General features: G+C 41.4%; 1 protein-coding gene across 1 annotated transcript; it reads right to left on the bottom strand.

The window, feature by feature from the left end:
* Positions 1-1772: 1772 nt before the first annotated feature.
* ANXA1 (annexin A1) lies at positions 1773-19837 on the bottom strand. The gene is made up of 13 exons (XM_060237471.1): positions 19575-19837; positions 15490-15569; positions 14794-14887; positions 14176-14270; positions 13619-13732; positions 11247-11337; positions 10841-10920; positions 10668-10724; positions 8870-8963; positions 7779-7874; positions 5495-5553; positions 3269-3391; positions 1773-2165 (listed from the first exon to the last, which is right to left on the bottom strand). Exons 2-13 carry the CDS (start codon positions 15553-15555, stop codon positions 2106-2108), a joined length of 1029 nt encoding a protein of 342 aa, XP_060093454.1. The 5' UTR covers positions 15556-15569; positions 19575-19837; the 3' UTR covers positions 1773-2105.
* Between the last annotated feature and the right edge of the window lie 732 nt (positions 19838-20569).

Here is a 20569-nt window from a genome sequence, read left to right as displayed (position 1 = left end):
ATGCTAAGTTAGAATAGCAAACAATTGGCCAATTTTCATGTGCTTGGACCAAGCTTTTCTCTACAGAGATAATCACAAGCCTAGTTCCAATCAGATGCAAAGGCTATCTAAAACAGGCAGTGAATGCACATGTCAGTGTGGTGCCTTTGAAAACTATTAAGCACAGAAGCAGAGCCCCCTATTCTGGTATATTATCTGTCCTGTATCTGCTAAAATCCTCTCAAAACTGTTGTTAGACACCTTGAGACTGCCCGGCAGAAAGTGGAATAAAATAAGGAATTATCATCCATCCTGGCCCCATCAGACCAGAGGCACAGGTGAAACAAGGCACAGGGAAACAGGCTAGAAAATAAAGCAACAGTGGACCACTTTCATTGGCAAGAGCAGAATTGCTCAGAATTATGAGCAAACCTGGTTTGGTGTGTCGGTATTCAGAAGAGGCCTCCTTGATGGCCTGGCTGAACCTTCTAAAGCAGAATGGCAGCATGCAAGATGAATCTGTTGCTTCTTAGCCCTCAGATCCAGGATCTGCTGCAAAACTCAAGAGTGATGCTGGTATATTTCCATTAAGTCCTCTAGGTACAGGAGGACTTTTCCAATGTTTCCTGGTGCAGGACACTATGATTTCCTATTGACTTAAGAAAAGGGCTAGGCTCCCAACCTCAGCTTGGACAATGAAGTAATCTTACTTGCCAATAGCTTAGCATTGGCATATATAGACAAAAGTGGTAAGGCTTGTTTACATAGTTGCTATCCCAACAGTTTAGAAGTCTTCTGAGCATTTGGGCTCCTGACAGTTTTATTATATTGCACAAATGTGAACAGTGAATCAAAATAAGAACAAAAAAAACCACTGACTTATTCACTCCAAAAAGATTAAGAAAAAACCTGCCATTTCTATTTTGCTCTGGTTACAACTGGAACCATCCACAAACATCAAGTAGTTTAATTAAATTAAAAAACCCCCTAAAACTGAGCTTAGCTAAAGCCCAGGCAGAGGAACTAGTGATTCCTCTTCCTTGGCTTTAGCTAAGCTCAAATTTAGCTGAAACAAATCTAAAAACAAGACCGATTTTGCACTCAGCTTACCTCCGCTGTCATGTTCCTCTTCTCTGCACAGCATCTGTCGGATTTTTCACTATCTGCGCCGGAGTTACAGAAAGTGTCACGACTTTTGAGCAGCGAACGGAAACCACTAAAAACTAGCTTCTGCCGCGACACTTCCTGTAACTCCGGCACAGATAGTGGGAAATCCGATGAACGCTGTGCAGAGAAGAGGAACGTGACAGCGGGGTAAACTGAGTGAGAAATCGGTCCAAATCTAAATTATCTGATGCTTGTGGATGGCTCCAGCTGTTACTCAGATGTGAAAATCACATACAGACTCAAGTTGCAGGGCTTGTCTTATTTGCTATGACAGCAATAATTTTCATTTCATATAGAATGAGAAACCAACTATGCTTGCAGTCCCCATATCCTGTTTGAATTAAACTTTGGAAGAAAACATGAATGAACACAGCCAACAGTCTGCAGCTCAGGCTAAATTTCAACCCATAGTAATTTGGGGAAGAATTTGTTGCCGATGCAGGGATATTCAGCACGGAAGAAAATAAGGATGGGATACAGCTGAAGTAAAACAGCTCAGCTTAGGCAAAGGTCACCTTGGTGTGTTTATGAGAATAGGCAAACCCAGGAGAAAGATTTTAGCGTTTCAACTCTAAAAAAAAGAACACAGGCACAACTGAAGTTTAGAAATACAAGCAAGTCAGCAATGTAGATCAGTTTATTTTATTTGGAATTTCATTTCTAGCTGCTCAGGCTTTTACACTGGCTAACCCTACAAAAGCACACACATCTGTTCTCAACATACCTTTTGGCTTTGGATAAACATGAACAAAAAAGCAGGTCATGCTACACAGATGAAGATCCATGTGGGTTTTCCAGGCTACAGTTCTTCTAGACTTTAAGATTTGATAACAACTGAACCCAGAGATCACTCTGCTTAAAGCTTTAGTATACATTGAAATTTAGTATACAAAGTACATAACAGCCAGAACTAAAAATAAGTATGGAGAGTCAGAAGAGTATCAGAAAGGTTATGGTGCTCAGCAATCCCCACCACACAGAGCCACAAGAATGGTTTCATGGTCACCTTTTGTTTCATCCTATATAAAGAATAGCAAAAGAATAATGTCATGTTTAAGTAGCCATCCAAACTGAAAGATCCTCATTGGCAGGCACCATATAACAGGGGTGGCCAATAGTAGCGCTCCAGATGTTTTTTGCCTACAACTCCCATCAGCCCCAGCCAGCATGGCCAATGGCTGGGGCTGATGGGAGTTGTAGGCAAAACAAACATCTGGAGCGCTACCGTTGGCCACCCCTGCCATATAAGATAAGATTTGTCTCCAAATACCAATTGGATTGGACCCAACAAGCTTTTTCACTCAGTCTTACCCAATTCCTCTCCATACTACAGCCTCCATGCCCCTGGCACTCGCAGATCCCATGATTCTCAGCCTAGCCTTTTTGGGTGGTGAAAGAGGACACAAGCAGAAACCTTGTCAGATCCAACTTATTTGGTTCTTATTTCTTTGGCTTTGACTGTAGCTACCAAGCTAGGTTCCCTAGGTTAGTAGAACTGTATATGTTAATTCTGTGACTCCAGTGAGCATAACTGAGCATTCTTCAAGCCTTGTGGAAGCCTACAGCTTAACACTGTCAACAGATGGCTATCAAATGCCAAAAAAACCTATAAACTTGCTCAATAAGGGACCTGTCCAGATATCTTTTAGCAATCTGTTGTGTATAATGAGGGCTTGTCAACTCCCTGGAGGAAAAATGTCCTGTTCCTTCAACAGATGCTTAATGGGGTGGAATTTCCAGGTGTTTGTCTCCATCCCATAAAAAATGACAGGTCCCCATTTCCACATATTAAGCCTCTGTTACAGGAACATTAAGTTTGCCTTTTGTATCAGTTTATTTTATTATTGCAGTCATTGACCAGAACATTTTAGTCACCTAGAGCCTTTTGTATAGATAGTGAGGGGTTTATTTTTTTTTTCAGTATACCCTTTATTTTATAAGGTATCAGCCAGCAAAGGGATACCTCTGCTACAAGTTCTTTAAAGTTCACCTTCCTATTATTGAGCACTTGTGAAATAAATATAGCTATAGAAAGAAAAAGAAAATGCTGAAATATCCAGCCAAGTTTATGGACCACATACAATTATTGCAATTTAAACCAAATTTAAACCAAATTACATACCAAAATGGCCTGGGCCAGGGATTTCTGATACTTTATCCTGTAATATGCTTTGATCTCATTCATGTCAATCTCAGAACGTGACACCATGATCCTGTTCAGAGTTTTGATGCAAGTTCCAGAACCCTGTTTGAAAAAGTAGCATGTCATCTAAGCCTTAACTTCATGTCAACAGCATTCTTGCTAAATCTAATGTTCTAAATTTACAGTTGTTATGACTGTCCTCCAGAAGTTAGGTTATGGCAGTTACCAAGAGCACAAAAGACATATCATAGGTATCAAAGGCAGTGTTCCCTCTAAACTGAGTTATTCATGAGCTAGCTCAGATTTTTAGCCTCCAGCTCACACATTTTTATCTTAGTTCAGGAAGCACACTAATTTATGACCCCAGAGCACACTAATTTATGCAGTAGCTCACAACTTTAATGCCTGTAGCTCACAAGGTAAAATTTTTGCTCACAAGTCTCTGCAGCTTAGTGGGAACATTGATCACAAGTAGGAAGGAAACAGGCCCTTATCATAGAATCATGGATCCAGGATTATTTAGTCCAACTCTCTGCACAATTCAGGAAAAATGCATGAATACCTTCCCCCATGCCTCCAGTGATCTGTTTCATGCCCAGAAGATGGCAAAAAACCCCACTAGAATCCCTGCCAAACTGGCCTGGAAATAAATTGCTGCCTGACCCCAAAGTGGTCATCAGTATTTCCTTGTAAGAAAAGGCCACCAGAACTAAGCTACTAGTTGTGAGCTACTGCATAAATTAGTGTGCTTCGGGGTCATAAATTAGTGTGCTTCCTGAACTAAGATAAAAATGTGTGAGCTGGAGGCTAAAAATCAGCTAGCTCACGAATAACTCAGTTTAGAGGGAACACTGCCTTTGATACCTATGCAACCCTTGGTAACTACTGACGCAACCTTCCTGCCTTCCTTCTCATGATCTGCCTAAGTTCAAAGAATCAGCATTGCTGTCAGACGGCCATCTACTCAGTTTAAAAACTGCCAAAGATCAAGAGCCCACCACCTCTCAAGGGAGCCTGTTCCACTGAGGAAACATTCTAATTGTCAGAAAGTTCTTTCTAATGTTTAGCCAAAAACACTTTTAATTTAATTGTAACTTGTTAGTTCTGGCCCACCCTTCTGGGGCAACAGAAAACACCACACCACCCTCTATATGACAGCCCTTCAAGTACTTGAAGATGGTGATCATATCACTTTTCAGCCATCTCCTCTCCATGCTAAACATGCCCAGCCCCTTCAACAACCTTCCCTCATAGGATTTGGTCTCCAGACTTCTCACTGTCTTCCTAACTCTCCTCTGCACACATTCCAGCTTTTACATTTGCTCTTCTGCCTTTAAAGTAATCTGTATTTACTTTAAATAACTCTGGAATTCTGTCTCCCTCAGTCATTAAAGCTTACACTGTAGCTTACAAAGCAATCCTAAACAAAGTCGCAAAGGGTGTGACTGTTAGGATTGCACTGTTGGAGATGACCCTATGAGGTTTGGTTGGATAGGAAACATCAAGGACTGAATTGCCGGGTTTTTAAATACTAGGAACAGCACACTCATTCTCAGTAAGAGATACAACCAAATAAAAGTTCACTGTTAGAGAAAGACTATGTATGTGAGGAACAAAAGATCCTAATTGTGCAAGTTGATGGGTGACCCACATATTCAGTAAATAAATGACAATACAGACCAAGGTACAGACTGCTATCCTAGTAATATTTTCCTGGTTGAATAGAATGGGAATTGCTTCCGATGCATTTACTGAATCCTAACTCACTTTCCTGGCAAGGTTATTTTATTTGCCATGGATTTTAGTAGGGTATAGATTGCAGGCTTTTCAGGAAGGGAGTTGCTAGGGAGGTTACTGTGTATTTTAAATTTGAGTTTGTAAGCAACCTTGAGCCATGAGGAAAAGATATAATGAAGATGAGAAAGTTTTAATACCTTGCTTTCTTCTACCTTTGGGATTCTAAAAGCAGCTTACAATCACCTTTCCCTTCCTCTCCCCACAACAAGCACCTTGTGTGGTAAGTGGGGCTGAGACGGTTCTGAGAGAGTTATGTCTAGTCTAGGTGAAGGAGTGGCAAATCAATACCAGTGCTCAAATCCACTAACTTAACCACTACACTATGCTGGTAAATAAATCTCAATATCAGCATGTATCTATAGAACAGAGTTCCCTCTTCTAATCCCTTTATTGGCAATAATACTTCACCTTCATTGCGTCGTAGAGTTTTTCAGCAAAGAAAGCTGGTTTGCTTGTGGAAGCTTTCACTGGAATGCAACAGAATTTTTATTTATAACAGCATAACAGAAGCAACATATATGGACAGAAACAAATACAGGACATGAACACTGCATGTTGCTTCATGTAGACATTTTCCACACAGACAGGCTTGTATAGTTTCCCTGGTGCTGATGCAGCACAACAGCAGTGGAGGAGATAGATACGAAACAAATGAAAAGCTAGGCAGAGAACCTGATATAAAATATTATACATTTATAATGGCATAATATTTAATTTCTGGTTAAAAAATAAAATTCCATCTTTGGCAAGTAGAGGAAATAGCCACCACAGGATCAGGGGAAAAGGCTGCCTTGTGGGAAACTCCATACTTTCCCACCACATGGCATCCATCCAGCCTTTGCAGAGACCTTTCCAAAACTTCACAGCAAAGTAGGTCTGAGAAAGACCGCAGAAAATCCAGGAAATTCCTGAAAGTGACAAAATCATATTAAGTGCCCCCCTTTTTCTCCACAGCATCAAACCTGGAGTGAATAACCTGTATGGACACAGCCATACTCTAGTCACTGCAAGAAGAAATTAAAGGCAAACTACAAGTTACACAGAAATGCATGTAATTAAGCCTAAACAGCTACAGTGTGTAAGTAAATCAACTTAAAAGTATGGACAATTTTGTACAGAAAAGTAAAAGTGAGTGAGATTAACACTAACACTGGGGGTTTTGTTTTTAATGACCTTCAAATAGTCATTTTGAAGCACTTTACGAGAGTAGAAAAACAGCTCAGAGTTGATTTAGAGCAACTCACCCCTAGTACAGTCTCTTCCTCCCACCCCTTTGGGGGACACTTCAGAAAACAGCATACTGGGTAATGTAGAGAGGTCTGTGAATACTGGTCATTATGTCTTCATCTCCTTTCCCATAGTACTCCAGTGCCCTATCAAATTTGTTTGTGCACAGAGCAGGAAGGGATATGTTTGGATATATAGGAGGCTTACATGGATCCTGCCATTCCTTGAACTACTGTGGTAACCAGCTTCCTCATTTGTACCTGGACTAGGGGTGCCATTTGCCTGGAGCAGCTCGAAGCCCTGCTAGGGCTGTTTGCTCTTTGGGAGGAAGGAGGACAGGGAGTGGCACTGCAATGCTTTAGAAATCAGGAAATTCCTAGAGCATCAAGGTAATACTTCTGGGTACAAATGGATGTTGCAATTTTTGCTTCTGTTAGCTCCTGAGATGTATTTTCAATGGGAAAATAGCTAGAGGGAAAAGGGTGAAGATCCATCTCTCGTCAGACTTCCTCAGCCAAAATGCAGGATACTTTTAGTTTTTAAAAATCCAGGAAAGGGATACATACAATCATGCATCTTGTCTTGCCTGAAGCCTCAGTGCTGAATCAGTTTAGACAGTTACCAGAGTTCAAAAACATGGTGATGTGTCTGGAGGCATCTTTTCCTGCAATCTCATCACTGCAGCTATCATATATTCACTTAGGGAAGTAGTCTGAGAAGAGTCTGGCTATATCCTGTGTTTACTTAAAGCCACTGCTTATTTATCTAGCAGTTTGTAAAAGGAGGAAAAACAAGGGGCAAATGAAGTAATGATGAAACTAGGGTTCCTAGATGCCCAGTGCAGGTGGGGGAATCCCCTGATTTTCTCAGAGAAGCCTCACCCCCTAACAGCGATGTTAGCATGTGATTTCCCTGAAGTGATGATGTCATTGCATCAGCAACACTGTAGCAATGCTCTGCTTTTAGAGCAAAACTCTTATGGTTTGAGCCCAATTTTAACCATAGGTTTGCCCAAAAAGAACCCTGTGGCACAGAGTGTTAAAGCTGCAGTACTGCAATCCTAAGGTCTGCTCACAACCTGAGTTCGATCCCCGGCAGAAGCTGGGTTTCCAGGTAACCGGCTCAAGGTTGACTCAGCCTTCCACCCTTCCAAAGTCAGTAAACTGAATACCCAGCTTGCTGGGGGGGGGGGGGGGAAGTGTAGATGACTGGGGAAGGCAATGGCAAAAGACTGCCATGAAAACATTGTGAAAACATCACCCCAGAGTCGGAAACGACTGGTGCTTGCACAGAGGACCTTTCCTTTCCTGCCCCAAAAGCAGAGTGTCGCTCCTGATGTCACCAACATGATGATATCTCTTCCACATGACATCACACCAAGGATGTCCCCACCCACTCCCAGACCACTCCTCAAACCCCCCTGCCAGTGTAATTATTGTGCCTGGCAACCATATATGGAACCTACCAATTGCTGTCAAGCAGTTCTCAAGATCTCCTTTCAGTTCCAGGTCCAGAACTTTGGTCATGTCATGTTGGCTGTATTTACAGTATTTCTGAAAAACTGAGCACAAAACAAAGAACAGAAAATCTGAGCCACACATTTACTTCCTCTGCAGTTAGATGAGGACTATAAATTTCATGCAACTTCTACAGAATTCTGAGAGCAAACACACTACAGCTATTTATAGCCAGTTGTGTGGTTTATAGCCGTTTTTATATGGTTAGAAACATCAAACCAGTCAGGAAATGAGATACCAATGGACCCTTGTATTCTTGCTTTCTACTAAGGTCACTACAGTTTATTGTGCTTCTAATCATTGCTGGATGTTCTACATTTACAAGTTTCTGTTTCACAAGTCTCATGCTATTCTGAAGCCAAACCATGGAGAGGCCAGGCGCACTTATGCTCCAATTAAATCCACGTTATTTGTTTATTACATTCTACAGTATATATTTATTAAATTTGTACCCAGCAAGCTCCAAGAAGTTTAGAGTAGCATTTCCATCTCCCACAACCAAACATGGTAGAATAAAAGATAACATGCCCAAACCTATAGAGCACTAGACTGGTTTAAACCAAGGTACAAGAGAAGATCAGCAGGGAAAGCTGGAGCTGAGAGCACCACACTGCCTTGGTTGGGGTTGACTCCTCTTGCAGCTCAGTTTAAATGGTAGTTACAAGAAAGGTCAGCTGAGGAATGGCCAGAGCAGCAGAAGCTAGGAGTTTGGGAACAGGAAGGACCTCAGTGAAGTATAATGCCATAAGAGTCCATCCTTCAAAACAGCCATTTTCTTCAAAGGAACTGATCTCTTTAGTCTGATGACCAGTTGTAACTGCAGGAGATCTCCAGGCCCCAACTAGAGGTTGGCAATCCAGTAAAAGCCACAGGAGGAAAGGTTCCCTTAAGAGAGCTGAACATTTAAGTTAGTGTAGTTAAATGTAGATTGTCATCTACTACCTAGATGAATGTTTGGTCAGATTCTGCAGCTGAATTTGTGATGTGGCAAGTAAATAAAATCATTTTCATCAACAAGGCTTGCTTGCTTTTCACCTACCGCTTCGGAGATGTGGGGAACTTCTTGTAGTGAGGATGTCAATGAAAACGTTAGCATCTGTGCCTTTTCTTCTCTCTCCAGCTTCATACAAGGCCTGTTATAATAAACCATAAAAATGTACATGAAAGTTCCTTAGTATTGGGTATTACCACCATAAGATTTCAATCAGATGTAGGTAAATTGCACAGTAGTATTCAATTAGAAACCAAGCCCCTTCTCTCCACCACTACATTCTACAATCTAGTGAACACTTGACCATTCCATATGATTCCTAGTCTTATCCCAACTGCAGGAAGGAACTGGGAAGACAAAGATTGTGACTTGCGTAAGATCCTCTGTTCAATTCATGTCCAGACTAACACTCAGACCAAGGATCTTCTGGATCATGTTAACTCTTCTTGAAAGTGGGATGATCACATTCCACAACACAACGCTTTCACATCTCCCATTTGCACACCCAATGTTTGAAGAACATTGCTAAAATGGTGATCAAGTACTGTCTTTCATTTCTGTGCATGGAGCATCTGTAGAGTGCAACTGAAACGTGGACATTCAAAATTTCAGTCACGGTCTATGTGAATTTGATGTTTTAATAGCCTGCTTTACAACCAGACTGGCTCTCTAATTGGCATTCAATTAATGACTGATTTTTTGCACTTATTTGTCCTGACCACGCCACTATTAAAAAAAAAAAAGAAATTTCACAAACATCTTTCAACAACTGAACAACAGGGATTCCATAAATATGACCCTATCACCTAGGTTAAACAAGGCTTATGATACATTAAAAACATTTCTATGATATCCCTTTCCAGTTCCCACTTATATTAGCGCTAAACTTAAATCACCAATTAAGCATCATTCATAACCTGGGAAGGACAATGTATAAATCAATATGAGAGTATGTTCAATGTTCAGTCCAATGACAGGCAGAAATGGCAGCTGAAAACTTCCTGTGTAAGTTTGTCAGCATGCCGCCAAATCTGCTCATCAACTCACCAGGGAGAGGGACCCTACTAACTAGTGTTGAGAACTGTCTTTGAATGAAGGATTTCTCATATCATGGAAGGATCTCTCATATCATGGGAAAGCATGGAGGGGTCTCTTCATGCTGTGCACTGAAGCAGGCAAAAATAGTGAGTTTGTCCCATATTTCTTTGTGAACCAATGTCCAGCACAACATTCTAGAAATCATCCCACCTCAGAGTAGGGATGGGCATGAACTGGAAAAATGCAGTTTGGTTTGTGGTTCATGGCTGAACGACGAACAGAACTAGAAGATGTGGTCACAAACCAAACTGGTTAATGGCCCTGCAAACCCTGTTGAAAGGGACTGCAGTTTATTTTTTTAAAAGGTCGCAAAACAGTGGTTTCAAGCTGTCATGTTCAGTTCCTTTAAACAGCCTGAAACTGCTGAGCAGCAGGATGCACCTCTACACCACCACCCCCAACACACACTTTATTTGCATCATTCACAGGGAACAGGAATCCTTTAAACCCCTGCTTTCTGCTTTATCCACAAACCATCATGGACTGCTTTAAAAGTCTGTGGAAGTTCATACATTACAGCTAATAAGCCAGGTCATAATTTGTGGACCCATGGTTACCATAAGTTGGGTGTTACTGCTCCTGTTCCTGTAATCCTCTTATCAGCCAATGCTGTTGCAGCAACTGACACACATAAAATCACATAATACGGCAGTATGTGGATAAGCAAAATTATCTGGAATCCATTGAGAGCGCTGAACTGTGGGTGGTTGCCCACACCAATTGCTCAAAATGCAAAGTCTTCTCTTACCCTTGCATCATTATCTGCCAACTCATCATTCACATGAGGATTTTCATCACGGTCTCCCTGGAAAAGTTAAACATCACCTGTCAGCCACATTATACACTACAATCCTGGAAGAGATAAAAGAATTTAATTTTTTTTCAGTTTTAGTTTACCACATGTGGCTGAAAACTGCATACCTTTAGTAGGGCAAGCAAAGCTTTCTGGAAGTCTCCAGATGTATCTGATATAACATCTTTGACAAGATCTCTCTTATAACCTGCAAACAAATGAACACACTTGAATCATACTGCTTAAAAGAAAATAAATCATTTTGACGTTCTCATTTCATATGCTAACTTGAAAAAAATGCTCCTTTTGAAATAATGTGTCCATCATTCATACAAAACTGACTGTTCCAACTTACAGAATCCGTCATCTTGGCTTCAGAGTTGCCTGCAGATTTTCTCCCTGCGGCAACTCTGAGTCTGGTCATTGGAGGGGTGTCACATAAGCGGTGCCCCCATAGGGAAGGCCTGGAGGGCTTTCTCTTCGGCATGGGAACTTCACTAGAATGTTATTGTTCCAAAATTACTAGGAAATTACCTTCATTATATGCTTTGGTAAATTCTCTGATTTCTTTGTTGTCCCTTGTTGTCACAATTTCAATTAAAGTGTCTTCATCCGTTCCAAGTCCCTGTTTGATAATAAATCAGTTATTACAGTTAGGAAACGAAAAATGAAGCGGTCACCATTAGCAGCAATGACATATTCACTTACACTTCAAAATTGTTTTGGCCTCAGCTGCTGATTATACACTCCAGTTCAAGGGAATGGGGTAGAATACTCTTTTGCATGACAAATGCCTCCCCTTCTGCATTAACTATTAACAGGTCATAAAAATAATGAAGGGGACTCAAAAGCTATTTGAAATTCACATATGAAAACACTCAGTGAAAGTTCCATTACAAGTACACATTACTAAAAAGTATTAAAAATGCAAAGTTACTAGAGGCAGCTACATACATTACAATTAGAAACATGTGATTAAGCTTATTTTCCCCAGTACCTTCAAAGAATATCTGCATGTCTAAAACACACAGTAAACAGATACTGAGAAGTCTTGACAAATTCTGACAGCATTTAGTTGTCTGAAAATATATTGAGGCTCCATAACAAGCTGATTGGGACAACTGCTTAATACATGTTTTTAGTCACGCAAATACCTTCCTAGAGTTCTTGGGGAAAGATGCAGCCAGGTGGAAACATTAGGATCAGTCTTTTGCTGTGATTATGTGATGTACCCCTAACTTCTGGTGATTAAGACCATACAGGCAGTATGAACTACTGACAGAACTTGCATGAACGGTCCTTCCACACTGCTTATGTTTAGCCAGTCCAGATCACAATCCCATAAACCTTTGGCTTGCAAGTACATGGAAATGCAGCTTACCGTAAATACACCACTCCATGCTGGTGTGACTCAGAAAACTGGTAATATCAGAACAGGAGCAATTTGAGTCATTCAGGGGTCCTGGACAAAGCCAGACCCCCTATCACACTTATTTCAAGGAGCAGGCCTAGGTATGGTTTGGAAAAGGGTGGGCGCAAACTGCTGCCATCCTTTAGCTGCTGTTCCACACAGGGTGGTAGACACAGGCCTGCAGCACTCACCCTGGGGCCAGGTGAAGCCCAGGGACATCAGCAACCAGGTAAAGCTGTTGAGAGTTGTCATCTACTGTGTGCAGTTCTGGTCGCCGCACCTCAAAAAGGATATTATAGCATTGGAGAAAGTCCAGAAAAGGGCAACTAGAATGATTAAAAGGCTGGAACACTTTCCCTATGAAGAAAGGTTGAAACACTTGGGACTCTTTAGCTTGGAGAAACGTCGACTGCAGGATGACATGATAGAAGTTTACAAGATAATGCATGGGATGGAGAAAGTAGAGAAAGAAGTACTTTTCTCCCTTTCTCACAATACAAGAACTCGTGGACATTCGATGAAATTGCTGAGCAGACAGGTTAAAATGGATAAAAGGAAGTACTTCTTCACCCAAAGGGTGATTAACATGTGGAATTCACTGCCACAGGAGGTGGTGGCGGCCACAAGCATAGCCACCTTCAAGAGGGGTTTAGATAAAAATATGGAGCAGAGGTCCATCAGTGGCTATTAGCCACAGTTTGTGTGTATATATAAAAATTTTTGCCACTGTGTGACACAGAGTGTTGGACTGGATGGGCCATTGGCCTGATCCAACATGGCTTCTCTTATGTTCTTAAGTGATAAGTGAGACAGAGTTGCTGACAGTCTCCAAGTCTTCTGATGGTCCCCTAAGATCTGCTTGAGACTCAGGGCCAAACTAGATGAGATGGTGACCTTGCAGTTGTCATAAGGATGCTACTATCATTTTAAATTCATTTAAAAATACCGTTGAGGGCCCAATTCAGACTAGGCCCACAGTGAAGTACTCTTCTCTTCCATTCATCATGCCTTATCTAGTGCCAAAATGGCCACCCTCTCCATCTGCATCACTTGAAAAGATGGGTAGGGGGCAATAGCACTGTACTGAAGGGTTCAGTCATGTCCGGTTTGCCCCTCAGGCCATGCTGGAAGAGCCATCAGGGCCACTGGTGGCACTATGGGTCTGCTGCTGATGCCTGGGCACCATCTAGGTCAGCTGAGCCATCAGAGTCCCCACAGCTCAGGTATGGGACAACTGCCCCACTTCTCCATTGCCTGGGAATGTCGAATGAGATCCAGTTGATCAAGTGCATATTATGCTTGTAGGATCCTGATTGTAGCTACCTGATACACTCACTGCTGGTTTCTTGATGCCATGGAACCCACTTAATGCTGTGTCTTTCCAGCTAGCATGACCATTGGAAAATATTCAAGGAATGTGCTTTTGCATCATTAGTCCAGAGGACCTGCTCTCCTACTGGTTCAATGGCAACCTAAGCCCTGTCCTCACACATACCTTCATGGAAGCCCTGAGCACATCTGCATCAAACTGAGCAGGAGTCTTCAGCAATGCCAGAACAACATCTTCTAAATTACCTGTGAGTGCTTTTTTCAGACTCTCCTCCAGTGGCTACAGGAGAAGGAAACAAAGTGTAGAATAGCCATTGAAAGAAAAATTCAGATTCTCAAATAGTACTTGAATTTACCTCTTATTTTCAATCTCTCCTCTAATTATGTGTTCTGATTTCGCTCCAACAGGAATAACACTCTTGTAAGAAAGCAGTGAGCAGTGACTCACGACAGCTCATACCCTACCAAATTGTTACTGGACTCTTACTCTTTTCTAATGCTATAGACAGACTAACAGGGATCTTGTAAGCTGTGTTCTACTAAACTGCACCAAGCTTGCTCATACTATCATGAAGATAATCAAAAATATCTGAGCCCCCTAAATCCTGGTGACCTACTCCTCATTTCTTCTACCTACTCTTTTCTCCAAACCCTGCTATCACAGATACAAGCATCACCAAATACAAATTCCTTGCTAAGTATCCTCTTTTTTATACAATGTACCTTTCCCTTTAATTGCTGGTAGGCCTCTTTGATCTGCTGGCGCTGGGCATTAGTTCTTTGGGTGCAAATATCAATGATGGTTTTCTCATCAACTCCTGAAAACAACAATTCCTTGTAAGAAGTTATAGAATCACTCCATTTTTCAGGACCCAGTATGCAAAAGATTGTCTTTCATTGATATCAATATACTGCTTTGATAAAAACAGAGTCCAAAATTACCTATCATTTTAGATGTGACAAAATGCCACTTCCAACAATTTTTAAAATATTCCATGTTGCACTTTTCATTTATATGCTTAAGTTGGCCACTTCCCCCACCACCAAGTCCTCCAAGTATGTCATCACCACCAAGTCCTCCAAGTATGTCATCACATATCTGGTCTGATTAGCTCTGTAGTTCTGTAGCCATCTCATAATAATTTGAAACTTCAAAATATCTCTGCACATAGAAAGCTAACTGCCTCTCTGATGTGTTTCCATACACGGGGAAATTTTGATGAGAGTGATAGTTTAAGCAAGTAATGCACACAGTACACACAGGCTGAACCACATCCCAAACAAGATATTTTGAGGTTTTTGTGCCATCTAAACCCTTTTTAAAAGAAATGTCCTTCTTGCCTTTAGCAGTTATGGCTTTGTCCAGTGCTGCAGCATCAGCTGATGGATTGAAGTTTGGGTAGGCACTGACTGCTGAACCACCTTTAGTATTTTTCTAAAAAAAGAACAACACTGAATAAATGTCTGTTCTACAGTTTCATCCCAAAGTTTCACCATCATTTACATTTAAATCCATATGGTGACTGTCATTTCTAAAGTTGTAAAAGAAACAATAGGCTCTATTAGAATATAATACAATATAAAGAGCTACTTGGAAACATTAAGTGGGGGTAACTGTGCTAATCCAGTTATGAGAATGACCCCATTATTATTTTAAAAAGGGAGTTACTAAATTCAGCAGAATCCATTTTCTTCCATATACTCAGCTGAAATGAATGGAAGGGGAATTCAAAGAGCCCTGCCTTCTGCAGTCCAATGATGAGAATTATGCCATTGTCTAGAGGAATCAGTGAGTGGTCTCTGAAGCTACTGTTTGGTGGACAAGCCAGTTTTTCAGTTTGTCTATCAAGGTTCATAGGCCAACATTTACTCTTAGAGATGTCAATAATATGAATTTATCAATATTGGGATTCTTACAGAATCCTGTTCCAATCAACATTAATTGGCATGTAATGTAAATGTTTTACTTTTGCTATTAATTATAATTTATAAACTTATTTGTATCATTTGCATTGAATTCTGCTTGAAATCTCTTACAACATATTGTTGTTCATCGTTTTCAATATAATAGGATTGCTTCAGAAATTCTGATACAAAAGACATGTTGATATAAGTTCCTGCAAAGAGACAGCAAAAAAAAAATCATGTTATAAAATTTACTTCTTACAGTCTACAGACCATCTTCAGGTCATTCTAAGAGCCATGAAGCAAGAGAACACACACTCTTAAGTACATCCTCATTTTATACTGGGAGGTACTCTGCTAGGTCAGAAGTAGCAGATAACTTTCTTACATGCTGCTTGTAGTCTGGGTAGTGCAACATCTGTAGGTTAGCTAGTACTGGAGAGCTACATGTGACTTGTAGACTGCCAATTGAACCTCACTTACCTGAGAAAGGAGAAACACTAACATCTTGCTGACTTGCTGTATATGTATTTCTTATCCAGTGGATCCACTCACCCATATAACTAATGGAGGCAGGGAATAGTAGAGAAATAACATGGTTCATCCATTTCATGAAGAAGAATTAAGTCAAAATCACCAGGCCAGTCTAAAGTGAGACCTGCACTGAGGTCTTAAAAACATAAGCAGCATCTGCTAGATCAGCCCAGTGGTCCATCAAATCCTGTATCTTGTTTCAAATAGCAGCCAATCAGTTGCCTTGCAGGAACAAACAAATAGAGCATAAAGGTTGAACCATCCCCACGCTATCTCCCAGCACTGATATTCCAAGGTTTCACTACCTCTGTAGATTAGGGTTTTCAGCTCCAAATTGGGAAATTCCTGGAGATTTGGGGAGGTGAAGTCTGGAATGCGGAGGGACCATAATTCCATAGACTATACCATCCAAAGTGCAGTCTCCAAGGGAACTGGTAACTGGCCCTTGGAGATCAATTGTAATCCCAGGAGATTGGCAACCCCAATATAGTTGGAGGTTCTTCTCATTCAGTGCAACTATTAACCATTGATAGACCTCTCCTCCCTGAACATGTCTAGCCTTCTGTTAAAGCCATCTATGCTTGTGGCCATCCCCACTTCCACTGGCAGTGAATTCCATAGTTTAAGATACTCATGGACTAAAGAAGTACTTCCCTTAGTCTGTTATGAACTACTTGCTGACAACTTCATTTGATGTTCCTGAGTTCTAATATTATGGGGGAAAGCTGCCTCTACTTTCGCCACCCAACATATAATTTTATAAACATATATCATGTCACTCCTTAGACATCTTTTCCCTAGACTGAAGTCCCAGACTCTTCAGACTTCCCTCATAGAAAAGATTACCCAGGGTTGCCAGTCCCCAGTTGGGGATCCTCCCCCTGCTTCAGGGTTATCAGAAAGCCGGAGTGGGGGTGGGGAATGTCTGTTGTGCTCTCCGTTATGTCCTATGGAGAGTAGTCCTCAAAGGATATAATGGAGAATTGATCCATGGGCATCTGGGGCTCTGGTTGGGCTCTTTTTGAGATAGAGTCACCAAGTTTTCTGCATATCATCCAGTGCCTCTCCTCAAAAAAAAAAAACTAAGTTCCAATTCTATGAGCCCCAAAAGAAGGTGCCCCCATCCTCCATTATTTCCAATGGAATGAAAGCATTTAAAATGAATGTGGTCCCTTTAAACGGGATGGCCAGAAGTTCCTTCAGAGTTCAATCATGCTTGTCACAACCTTGCTCCTGGCTCCACCCACAAAGCCCCCTTTCTCAACTATATTAGTGATCCCACTAAACTATTATGTAACACATCCTTCATCATTCAAAAAAAAAATTCCCTAGATCTACTCTAACTGCCAGGCAAGACTCCCTTTAAGCTGTGAAGTCTTGTGAGCAAAAAGTCTGATTTGTGAGCTACTGGCATTAAAGCTGCGAGCTACTGCATAAATTAGGTTGCTCTGGGGTCATTTCTCCTGCGCTAAGACAAAAATATGTGAGCCAGAGGTTTAAAAATTGTGAGCTAGCTCACACTAACTCAGTTTAGAGGGAACATTGCTACCAGGTATTTTGAGCTATTGGGTTGATCAATCTTCACTACTCATTTCTAGAAAAAACAAAAGTACATAAGTTTTATCAATGGATGTTCTAGCTAAGATACTGGTATTGTGTGAAGCTAGGAAACAATTTTATTAAACAGCTGGTCTGAGAAAAAAATTCTCAGAGTTCCTCAGCACAAATTAATATGCTTTTGTAAGATCTGGAGACAATCTCCTACAGTTTCCAGTATGATCAACTCCTCCCTAGCATAGCACAGCAGCACTAAGCCAAGGAAGAAGGGCCGAACAGTATTACCATCCCCCAGCCCAGTAAGCTTTGGGGCTGAACACTGTTCTGAGGTTAGTTTGTAGAGCTAGTTTGGATAAAGCCCCCCTTCAGCATTCTGATTACTTGGGGTGTTCAGCATTATACCCTTTTGCACTACAAACCCATAATGTTCCTGTAGATAAATGATGTAGTTGGGGTAGGCTTCCCAACCCTCCCCCCCCTGCCCTGGCGGGGGACCCTCGAATTTGCGGTCTCCTCCCCCGCTCTCCAAAAATCCGGAAGCGGGGGGGGGGGAGAACATGTGTGTAGGCATCATGTAGTTGTAGAGCTCCTGATCCATTTGTAAAATGTGTGCCTTTAAGGCTGCACAGGTAACAGGAAGGGCTTCATTGGAAAGGGTCAGTAATAGTTTCCATGGAGAACGGCCCTTCCCTTTCTTTTGCTTTTGTTTTCACAGCAAGTAGAGTTCTGCAGGAAGAAGATCTAGTAAGTATTTGTGTGTGTGAGAGAGAGAGGGGGGGCAGGGGATTCCCTGGTTTGGAGGCCCTCCCCCCCTTTAGAAAGCATGGGGGGAGGGAAATGTCTACTGGGCACTCTATTATTCCCTATGGAGAACGATTCCCATAGGGAATAATGGGGAATTGATCCATGGGTATTGGGGGCTCTGGGGGGCTTTTTTTTAGGTAGATGCACCAAATTTTTAGTATAGCATCTAGTGCCTCTCCCCAAAATACCCTCCAAGTTTCAAAACGATTGGACCAGAGGGTCCAATTCTATGAGCCCCAAAAGATGGTGCCCCTATCCTTAATTATTTCCTAAGGAAGAAAGGCATTTAAAAAGGTGTGCTGTCCCTTTAAATGTGATGGCCAGAACTCCCTTGGAGTTCAATTATGCTTGTCACACCCTTGTTCCTGGCTCCACCCCCAAAGTCACCTGGCTCCACCCCCAAAGTCACCAGATTTTTCTTTAACTTTGACTTGGCAACCCTAAGTTGGGGGCCACATTAAGAACCCACCCCACACCTAAAGTGCACAGTACAAATAAAAAATAAAAACCTCTCCCAATTTACTGGCAGAGTAAACCCAAAGAATTCTTGTTTCATCCATATGGTGTCCTATTAATACTTGCAGTGACCTAGGATGGAAGTAGGTAAAAGAGCAGTGTTCTGCTGCTACAGGGCAAGCAAATCCAACTCACTCCATCTAGGGATGCCAGTCTCCAGGTGGTATGTGGAAATCCCCCAGAAGCTTGAAAAACCTGTCCCTTAGCACAAAAGAACCACAAACAGCCTCCTATGAAAGCAATTGTGGAAAGTCTGAGCATATCGGAAGTAAGATTCTGCAAATCCTATGCATACTTAGAGTAGCTAACTACCTAAAAACTAATTTATGGGTAAGCAATTAGTTCCTTTACGTTCCCCAAACATATTAATCTGCAGCAAAAGCTGACCAGAAGGAGCAAGCACTCTAGCGTTAAGCAAAGTCATTACCAAGGGTTTTTTTTTTTAAATTCCATATAAGGAAGGCAAGCACATTTTTTTCCTTCCAAGTCATTTAGTAGTGGCTAAAACATTTGGCTTTTTCCATGGTAACCCCCTTCCTCCTCCACAAGCACAAAGTCCTTTAGTTCTGAAAACCTCAAAAAAACATATAGGGGGTGGGGAAGGAGAAGAAGTAGCTTTCATAGTTTAGAAGTTATGCAGTATTAGCAGCCAACCCAGTGAGCCAAAAAAGCAGTTTGTAGACAACTTAATACATGTCCTACACACACTTGGAAATAATATAAATGTAGCATTCAGTAAATAGAATGCCAACAACATATTTCTACAAATAGCAAGCACAAAGAAAGCTTTAAAAACAAACACATACCTTTTGCTTTGCCAAACTCTGCAGTTTAGACCAGAAAACAACTGACTGCAAGGCTAAGCTTCAGGCTTGTGATTCTTATAAAGTCATCAGGAAGCCACACCTAGCAACCAATGTGTACTCCTGCAACTTTTCTGATTGGTTGCTGTGTGATGGCTAAACATGAGATCTAGCCAAATGACACGCCCACTTGATTTAGTAATCAACTGCCCACTGAAATGAAAGGGATTTATGAGTAACAGCTGCTGGGCAGATGAATGAATGAGAAGGAGATAGATCCAGTAAATACTCATGATAAAAGCCTAAGAAATTAAGAAGAGCCCCACTGGATCAGACCATTGGTCCATCTAGTCTAGCACCCTGTTTCACACAGTGGCTAACCAATTACCCTGGAGGCCTCCCATGATGTCACCTCTTGGCACTGGTGTTCAGAGGATTACTGCATCTGCATGTGGAGGTTCCCTTTAGTAACCTTTGACAGACCTCTCCTACACTCCATAGTCAGTGGTGTTAACAGTGAAAATGACTTTGTAAATTGCAACTGCTGCTGTGTTTCACATGGATTCTAACCTAGAATGGACTTCTATTGTTCATTCCAGGAACACACACCCTACTACAAAGTTGTCTAGACTCCCTCTCCCTGCTGCTGATAATCTGTTACCTCTTCTGGCTCTTTCTTAGTATTACTACAATTACCAGCTGCTGCATTCATCACCTGTCAACATGCAAGACATCAGCTCATCATGACAGTCATCATTTACATAGTAAAGGAAACTGGTGATGGGTAGGCAACTGCCAAGTGCCTTATGCATGCCCTTTCTCAGAGAAGATCCAGCTATTGTGGTTTTGAAATGTGTGGGTTTTTCTGCACATTAATATCAATGAGTTGAAAAGGAACATCTGAATATGTACGGGCACGGGAGGAAATTATACCTAAATGCATTCTCTAACAATAATAATCTCAAGTACTTTAGCAAGATCAATCCATATTTCCACAG

Source organism: Heteronotia binoei, chromosome 4 (assembly GCF_032191835.1).
Source record: "Heteronotia binoei isolate CCM8104 ecotype False Entrance Well chromosome 4, APGP_CSIRO_Hbin_v1, whole genome shotgun sequence".
In the NCBI taxonomy this organism is placed as follows: domain Eukaryota; kingdom Metazoa; phylum Chordata; class Lepidosauria; order Squamata; family Gekkonidae; genus Heteronotia; species Heteronotia binoei.
The sequence above is the reverse complement of the archived record's forward strand: the minus strand, read 5'-3'. Positions and strand labels throughout refer to the sequence as shown.

What these genes read in the sequence shown, in the direction of transcription:
- ANXA1 (XM_060237471.1), bottom strand. Translation starts at nt 15,555, where the DNA reads ATGTCTTTTGTATCAGAATTTCTGAAGCAATCCTATTATATTGAAAAC. An exon ending in CTTTGCTTGCCCTACTAAAG is followed by an intron (nt 10,725 to 10,840) that starts GTATGCAGTTTT and finishes TAACTTTTCCAG; the next exon opens with GGAGACCGTGATGAAAATCC. An exon ending in TGGCAGATAATGATGCAAGG is followed by an intron (nt 8,964 to 10,667) that starts GTAAGAGAAGAC and finishes TTATTATAACAG; the next exon opens with GCCTTGTATGAAGCTGGAGA.